Source organism: Lactuca serriola, chromosome 4 (assembly GCF_051521515.1).
Source record: "Lactuca serriola cultivar US96UC23 chromosome 4, Lser_US96UC23_V15, whole genome shotgun sequence".
Lineage (NCBI taxonomy): Eukaryota > Viridiplantae > Streptophyta > Magnoliopsida > Asterales > Asteraceae > Lactuca > Lactuca serriola.
In genome coordinates, this window is record NC_136411.1 from 102,715,516 (window position 1) to 102,724,164 (window position 8,649).

Sequence of the window (8,649 nt, forward strand, 5' to 3'; positions counted from 1 at the left end):
CATTGTGGCCGTAGACCCATTCCTACTGGAAGGAAACTCACCTCGTAACGCTGACTGCCGAGATGCTAAATCTGAAACTGCCTGACTGCTGCTCCGGAACTCCCCGACTACATTCCTATAAACACTAAATCAGATACTGATAACTGTTCTCATGGTAAAATGACTATTTATCCCTGGTCAAAGTCAACATCCAGTTGACCAGACTCGCCGAGTTGGGCAGCCAACTCGCCGAGTCCCTATCATCCATTCTATTCCTCTACTTGCTTCTACTCGTCGAGTTTGGCAAAGACTCGACGAGTTCTTCTTCGATACTAACATCGAGTCTAACTTCATCCGGCTCTCCAAGTTGTATGAACAACTCGTTGAGTTCTCCTTCATCATATGAACACGTCCAGTCTGTGGCTCGCCGAGTCGTATGAACAACTCGTCGAGTTTGAAGAACAACTCGCCGAGTTGAAGAACAACTCGTCGAGTCCCAAACATGCTATTACTATAAAGTCGATTCTAATCGATTTTAGTGCTTCCAAATCATAGATCTGAGCTTCTAGGACTGGTTTTACACGTAAAGTTTCCAACTTTACGTGCATGCACAAGGGTATAAGGCTAAAATACCCAAAATCATCAAATACCAAGCACTTAGGGTTTGGAACAAGGCCATTATTGCATAAAGGTGGCTATAATGAGCTCCCGGGGTTCAATAACATCCAGATCTAAGGTTTCCATCTAAAGGAGAGTCCATATCTCAAGTTTTGAATCATATAAGGCTCCAAAAGAGACATAGAAAGCATAAAAGAGGGTTTAATAGAGGAATACACAAGGTAATGACTTTATTACCTGAATGAGAAACAAATGGAAGCTAACTCTTGGATCTCCGATCTCCTTTCTCTTCTATGGACCTTCTTTCCTTCCTTCTCTTCCAAAACTTCCAAACTAGCACAAACACACTCAAGCTCAACAATGGGGGCTAGGGTTTACAGGGGAAATGCTCTAAAGGTGTTGGAGGCTGGGGTGGGAGGCTATAATGACATTTAAATAGGGTACAAACCCTTGAAATTAGGGCTTCATCCAGATAGGCAGACTCGCTGAGTCCAAACATATGGACTCGCTGAGTAGCCAACTTAAATCGCGAGCTCATCCCGCTTCTACTCGACGAGTCGGGCTACAGACTCGTCGAGTACCCCTTAAGAAATGAAGATACTTTAATTAAATTTACATACTAGAAATGGGGCGTTACACAAAAGGTGGGTAGAGGATATTTGATTACTCATATAAAATATAGTCTCTACTACCAACTTCAAAATTACCATTATATTAAGAGTAAGTTACATAAATGGTCATTGTGGTTTGGGGTAATTTTCATGTTTAGTCTTTAACTCATTTTTAATTCAGAAAGTCACTAAGCTATGTTTTTGTTGCGTGATTGGTCCCTAATTAGAGTAAAAAGAGTGATTTTCAATTACTGGTCTCTTTTACCTTTTTTACATTATTAAATAATTTAAACAAATATATGGGTCCCATTAATTGATAGACCTAGACTACCCACCCCTCCTCATCTCATCCCCTCTTGTGTTCAGTTACAGGAAAATCGCCTCCGAACACAATCACCACTAACCATGGTTGCAACGTTCCCCTTCTTATTTTTCCTCCCTTACAACCAAACCCATCCCTTTCTTCCTCCGGATATGAGACACTCGATGTTGGATCTAAGAAAGCATCGATGATAAAAACTATTAGGTCCCAACATCCCATCCCCATTCTTTTATCCTCCTTTTTTGTTATAGGAACTCCAACGACCACTACCTATTTTCTCCTTCACTCACAAAATCAAAAATTATCTCCTATACATATAATTACTTATTCTCCTTTGTCTTCTCCCCGCCATTACAACCCAAACCCCATTGATTTTGAATTTTAATCATTAAAAAAACCCAACACCATTGATACTTTCAACCTAACACCATCAACCCTACAAGATGAATTAGATTTAGAAAACATAAACCATTTGATTTCAAACCCAGAAAAAGAAAAACAATTACAAAATACAAAAAAACTATTTCCATCCACATGATTTCCAAGTTTTAAAACCTTTATTGTGTTCGTGAGTTCCAACTTCAGTTTCGATTTCAATAAAACAACAGTCTAATGTGTGGGGTTGACTTTAGTTTCAATTTCAATAGGCGATTTCGAATAAGAGCTTCTTTCTTTCTTTATATAAGAGATTTAAAATATTCAAATCCTTAAAGCGATTATAGAGACGTCGATTGAGATGTGTTTGACCATAATGGTGAAGATGGTATCACCGGATGTGTTGATGTCCAACTTTTACACACTTACATTTCATAGGAATTGGAGATGAAAGTGGAGCCCTAGCCGTGATGACAGTTTTGAAGCTGAAGAGGTCTAAATCTTGAAGCTAATAGTTGCCAAGGTGAGAATTGGGTGGTTGGACTCACCACACTTATTAATACTTTTCATTTTTTAAAGGGTAAATAACATATAATCAATAAAAAATGATAATATAGACTTTTTGATCCTAATAAAACAAGGCTGCAAATAAACCAAACTATAAAAATTATTGGAGTTTAAAAGAAAAAATAGATTAAAGACCAAACATAAATTATCCCGAACTATTCATTGGAATTTACTCTTAATAAACAATATACCAATCATAAAATCACACGTGGCTATCAAAGGAAAATATTTGGAGTGTGGATAAAGACAGTGACAAAAAAGAAGAGTGGGACAGAGGTTTAAGACTTTGTCTCTCACTGAGAGAGAGAGAGAAACCAATTTGGTGAAATTGGTGTATTTATTATTATTTAATGTGAAGAGCAATGGTGTCCGATCAAGAGATAGCAAAAGGGATTCAGATTCTTCTCACCCAATCTCACCCCAAATCATTCACTACTCTCGATCATGTTGTCAATCAGCTTGGTGAAAAACTAGGGTTTGATTTGTCTCATAAGGCAGCTTTCATTCGTGACCAAATCAACCTACTCCTCTTCCACTCCCACTCCCAATTCCGCAACCCTCCACCGCCGCCCCAACCCTCCGTTTCTTCACCGGTGACCACCTCTGCGATACCTAAAGACCAATTTTCCTTCCAACATCAACAACCCCAATTTCATTTCAACCAACAACAGCCTCATGCGCCTCCTCCTCTTCGGCCTCAATATCACCATTCTCATTTTGCCTTTGAACATCAAGAACAACGCCAGAGACACCCGGTTGAGCTTAACTTCGGTAACCCTGAGGCGCTGCCTCCAGAGCAGTCACGAGTGCAGACATTACCGGAGGTGAAATATGAAGGTTTCCCCATTCAAAATGCGGTTTGGAAATCGCCCGAAAAGATCAAGAAAGGGTACAGATTTCTACTCGTTTTCTTCTTCAGTTTAAACTATTGTTCTATGCCATTTTTCTTGTTTTAGTAATTAGGGTTATGTTGAAATCGGGGGAATAACCTCTAAATTGACCATTCACTTAGCTTCTTTACCTTTTTTTGCTTCATTCCAGAATAAAGAAAGAACATTTGATTCTACATTAATCTCCCGAATGTAATGAAGGGTTAAAAGCAAGAAAAGCATCATACTTTCATCTCTTTGAATCTTCATATCAACATTCTCATATCAACATTGTACATTCAGTTTCTTTTCTTATGAAGCAATTGTACCTTGATGACATTGCTATAATGTTTTCAATGAACACAGGCCTTCAGCCAACAAAAGAAGAGGTGGGCCAGGGGGGCTAAATAAGCTCTGTGGTATTTCACCTGAGCTACAAGTGATTCTAGGCAAATCATCCTTATCAAGAACCGATGTATGAATCCTACTTTCTGCTTAAAGAATTGATATATTTAACTAAAAACTAGAAAATACTCATATAAAATAAAAGCTTATATCTTTCAGATTGTGAAGCAACTATGGGCCTACATAAAGAAAAACAACCTCCAAGATCCTGGAAACAAGAGAAAGATAATTTGTGATGATGCTTTACGTGTTGTTTTTGAAACCGATTCCACTGATATGTTTAAGATGAATAAGTTGCTTGCTAAACATATCATCCCACTTGAACCTACAAGTAAACTTGCCCAAAATATAATATTTTTTCTACAATTTGTTTCTTTATTTAATTTAAATTACAAAAATGTTGACTTTTCAGAGGCATCATCTCGTAGGAAACCAAAAGTGAAGGTTGAAAGTAGTGATTTTGTTCCATGTCAAGTTATAATTTCTGAATCACTTGCAAATTGTTTGAATATGCAAGAAAGACAAATGTCTCAATCAGAGGCTTTGAGACTTGTTTGGGAGTATATAAAGGTCAATAATCTTGAGGTATAAATATTAAAATAACATTTCAGATCCTGAAAATGTATATATAAATGTAAGGATTATTTGATTGTTTAATGTTTAATGATATAGGATCCTGAAAATCCTGTGATGATAATATGTGATGCAAAGCTTATGGAGATTTTTGGATGTGAAAGCATTTCCGCAATGGAAATACCCAAATTGTTAGTCAAACAACATTTACTAATCCAATGATCTGTGTTGACTGGTGGGTATTTTAGTAATTTAGTCTTTTCTTATCTCATTTCTCAAAATCCCACATCAATTTATTTATTTGAAATTGTGAATGTATGAATACATGATAATGACTAATGTAACCTTTTTTTTTTACTATTTGTTTTAGGTATACAAGCGATTCACTAACTAATGATTTATGGTGTTCTTTGACTTAGTGAAGAAAAGTTAGTAGATTTATGTTTGATTTTGTTGTTTTATTCTGTCCATGTGGTTTCTAATAGTGTTTTATAACCCCTTTGTAAAAAATGTCTAACCTTGACAACAATTTTCATGGTTTGCAATGACTTTTAACTACGTTTCATTCTCTTCAAGTGTTATACTTGTTGCTATTATGTCTAAACTAATTCATGTATGTAGATATTATTGAATACATATCGCTATTATTGGTAAAAATGTAACTATATATTGCTATTATGGGTAAAAAAGTAAAAGAAAGTATGTTGCCTAATAATTATGAATCTTAACTCCTATAAAGCCTTAGAACAATGAAGAGTATAACAAAAGCTACTACGATGCATATAGAATAAACAGCCTTTTTGTTGTCACCCTTGAAGATTGCATTTGAAGCCATTTGTCCCATGATGCTTGCAATAAATCCCACCATTTTCTATCAAAATATAATCGTAGAGTTATTTTAACCATGGACGTGACGTTTATTTGCACTTAAAATGTACAAAAAGGATAAATAATGCTAGAACGAACGATTTTAACCATTTTCTTAATCATTATGTATAGTTTTGTTGTAAAATAAGTAATATGTAAAATATTACTTATTGTTGCCTTTTAGTTTCTCATTTTGGGACATTTAAATGAATGTATTTCTTTTTAACTATAATAACAACTTATATGTAACATGAAACTTGCAATATGCTTATAACTTATAAGTTTCATGTTACGTATTGTTATTATTGTAAATAAATAAAAGTAGTCTATAAGCATATTTTGCTATTATAAGAGAAAAATAAAGTATAAATATATAAGTCACCTAAAAAAGTAATGAAATTCTAATTTTTTTTAGAAGACTGGAGAAATATTTCTCACCAATGCCGGGGGATCAATATATGAAAGTGGCTCCAAAAACATCTCTACGTTCCTGAAAAATAAAATATAAATGGACTTCATGTCAAAATTGGGTATTCTAATTGCATTGGATGCATGTACTGTACAAGCATTAGAAGCTGTGAAGTTACCTTATAAGCACCTTCCCTTGATACATATGACACATATGGAGACTAAAACCCTTTCCTAAAGGTTTATGTGTCTTGCAACATTCTACACAAAAGGTAGTAGCACTTGTTACAACACTAGTCAAAATTAGACACAACAAACTTTCTAAAACTATTTTTGATGATGAGTATGATGAGGGTTTTTAAGTCATTTTATGTGGATGAGAGATTTGACATTAATCTAAGTCTAATGCATGAAAAACAAAAATAACATATGATGTCATGCTAATCATATCATGTATGCCAAACAAGGCTTAAAAGTACAGACTTGAAATCTTGTACTTATAAATTATTGAAAAATTTACATAAACATGTTTAACAAATGAGTGATGATGAAAGTCTTTGACCATGTCTAATTACAATTTGACTAGGGTTTTGGTGTTAAAAATGTTGAGATGAGAAATAAAGACCTAGTTTCCAAGAAACTCCAACAGTCATTCCATCATGCATCGTGGGTTGTACCACGAACTCGAACTTTTGTCCTAAGTTACTCATCAAAGAAGAGAAGAAATCCATCACTTGCTGCTAAAAAAAAGTGAGTTAGTACAACAAAACATAAATCTATTTTTTTAACAAATAAATTTGTATTAACTAGCAAAGAACTCCTTATTTATTTGTCCCTTTCATTTCCCAAAATGTTGTCTCATTTTCTCAAATACTTTTTAAGCATAATTTCTCCATACATCTTTTTATACACACGACACCTTATGGAAAAGAAAATACGAAAGTGTAAATACATTGGTTTTAACCATATAATATTTTTATTTTATGAGTCTCATCTATATATATACAAAAACAATACAGTTGCAACATTGGGTTCCATAGAAAAATAATATGAAAACATCATAAGAACTTATAACTTATTATAAATATCACATGGCGTACCTTCTTTCCACGAAAGGTTTGGAAAGTGGAGATAAAACTACATATGCAAAGACAATCATGTTCAATGATCTCAGACACTTCATTAAGTTTCTTGTTCTTAATTGCTTCATAAAATCTGAGAACTGTCTCCATGGCTTTGTTATCTCCATCATTTGATCCTTTAGACGCCAATAATGGCAACAATGGTGATTGTTTTCTAGGACAATATCTTTTGAAACCAAAAGTAGAAAGCTTTGATGATTTAAATGGATTGAGTTGATGGTGATAGATGGAACTTGTATGTGGAATCTTGTTATGGAGAGTGAAGGGAGTAATGAAAGATTTGTGGAGGGGCAATGTGGTTGAGGAGAAGGATTTTTGAATCATTTTTTGGAAGATTTCTACAAAAGGAGAAAATATTAAATATAGTATTTTTAGAATGTTGATGTTTGAAGGTTAGAAGGTAGGAATCTTTTATGTACAAGTTAAGAATAAATAGTTTAACGATTAATCATCAAAAGGATGAACTTTTAACAATGAACTAGAGTATTGTTATTGTAGTTTTTGAAAGGTGTTAGAAATGAATGATGGATTTAAGAATTAAAAATTTCCATATTGGTCTTTAATTACGAAGCCTAGAAAATTAAATTACGAAACCTAGAAATTTAATTACGAAATCTAGATATTATATTTTTTCACAATCTCCTATTTGGCCTTTAACATTGATTCTTTTTCACGTCCGTTAAGGTTGCTAGTATTTTTTGTTAAGATCGCCACGTCGTGGTTTTTTTCCTTCACTTTTGCAACACTCAAGTATTGCTCCAATGTCGACTTCAAGTTGCCCATTTTGCATGTTATTTGTTCGATGTCACTCGAACCACTTGTTGTCTCTTTACCCTTTCGCTTAGCTTGGTCTTTTCCCATGGGACGAGTGTCTCTTGGAATCTCAATAGGTTCCTCTTCGTTGAGTTAAATCCCGACATGTGCATCTGAAGATTGGCTATGAGTGGTTTCGGAAGATTTGGTTCTCGTAGAAGAACCACCCATGAACGTTTCCGAACTTTCGATATCTTGCCATTTTTTTTTTAATTTTTCACAACATTTCAAACATGAAGAAATTTGAAAGGTGTCCATTTTTCACTCTGGTAAAGTGCAAGAGCTTTTGCAAGATTGTTTCATCATTTGCACCACTTTGTCATTGTCGCTTCACAGTAAAAAAAATACCGCATTAAACTCCATGACAACTTTGTTGACATTCCTTCGCTTCAAATAAATTTGATCTTTCTTTCAGTAGTCTCCAAGCTTAATTTGTACCGCTCGCAACTTCAGGTTAGAAAATTAAGATATAATAAGTAATAACTTAAACCCTAGAATAGGCAGATCGCTAGCGTCGTAGACTACACATTATAAGTCTTATAGGGAATTTATCGATAAGCGATAAACGACACTTTGATAGAAGGTTATTTATGACAAATAATCTTATGAAAAGTTTTAGTATGTGTAGCAAGGATTCCGTACATATAAAAAACTCTAAAATCCGACTTTTTATGAAGAAGTTATGTTCTCCGAAGTTTTGCGATTAAACCGACACGACTATGTGTAATGTAAAAAGTAATTTTTGATAGATTGCTTATTAGCCTAAGTATTCTAAACGAAAGTTGTAATAATCATAAACCGAGATAATGCATATAGAAAACGTCCAAATCTGACTTCATATGAGAAATATATAATTTTTCGAAGTTTCAGTGCAGCAATGCGGACACAGAAATCGAAATTCAAATCGGTTGATTGTCAGATAAAACAATCTAAACAAGATTTGAAGATCTCGTGATTATGAGTATAAATGAAATTTGTGGGATATAAAGTGATTAACAATCTAAATAAAATTTGTAGAGCTCGTCGACAGAATTTTGGGGATATAAAAAACGTCGAAAACGGAGCTCATATGCGAAAGTTATAGGATATAAAGTGGAACA

General features: G+C 34.2%; 2 protein-coding genes across 2 annotated transcripts; one reads left to right on the forward strand and one right to left on the reverse strand.

Moving 5' to 3' along the window:
- Window positions 1-2,750: 2,750 nt before the first annotated feature.
- LOC145102199 (uncharacterized) lies at window positions 2,751-4,877 on the forward strand. The gene is made up of 6 exons (XM_079039574.1): window positions 2,751-3,361; window positions 3,708-3,816; window positions 3,906-4,077; window positions 4,159-4,331; window positions 4,419-4,554; window positions 4,690-4,877. The coding sequence occupies exons 1-5, from the start codon at window positions 2,835-2,837 to the stop codon at window positions 4,539-4,541; spliced, it is 1,104 nt and encodes a 367-aa protein (XP_078895700.1). The 5' UTR covers window positions 2,751-2,834; the 3' UTR covers window positions 4,542-4,554; window positions 4,690-4,877.
- An 85-nt stretch (window positions 4,878-4,962) lies between these two features.
- LOC145098672 (uncharacterized) lies at window positions 4,963-7,597 on the reverse strand. The gene is made up of 6 exons (XM_079036287.1): window positions 7,411-7,597; window positions 6,695-7,074; window positions 6,220-6,331; window positions 5,774-5,855; window positions 5,625-5,676; window positions 4,963-5,190 (listed from the first exon to the last, which is right to left on the reverse strand). The coding sequence occupies exons 1-6, from the start codon at window positions 7,595-7,597 to the stop codon at window positions 5,044-5,046; spliced, it is 960 nt and encodes a 319-aa protein (XP_078892413.1). The 3' UTR covers window positions 4,963-5,043.
- Between the last annotated feature and the right edge of the window lie 1,052 nt (window positions 7,598-8,649).

What these genes read in the sequence shown, in the direction of transcription:
- LOC145098672 (XM_079036287.1), bottom strand. Translation starts at nt 7,597, where the DNA reads ATGGGAAAAGACCAAGCTAAGCGAAAGGGTAAAGAGACAACAAGTGGT. An exon ending in TGGAGTTTCTTGGAAACTAG is followed by an intron (nt 5,856 to 6,219) that starts GTCTTTATTTCT and finishes CCTTTTGTGTAG; the next exon opens with AATGTTGCAAGACACATAAA. An exon ending in CAAGGGAAGGTGCTTATAAG is followed by an intron (nt 5,677 to 5,773) that starts GTAACTTCACAG and finishes TTTATTTTTCAG; the next exon opens with GAACGTAGAGATGTTTTTGG.
- LOC145102199 (XM_079039574.1), top strand. Translation starts at nt 2,835, where the DNA reads ATGGTGTCCGATCAAGAGATAGCAAAAGGGATTCAGATTCTTCTCACC. An exon ending in CCCGAAAAGATCAAGAAAGG is followed by an intron (nt 3,362 to 3,707) that starts GTACAGATTTCT and finishes CAATGAACACAG; the next exon opens with GCCTTCAGCCAACAAAAGAA. An exon ending in CATCCTTATCAAGAACCGAT is followed by an intron (nt 3,817 to 3,905) that starts GTATGAATCCTA and finishes TATATCTTTCAG; the next exon opens with ATTGTGAAGCAACTATGGGC.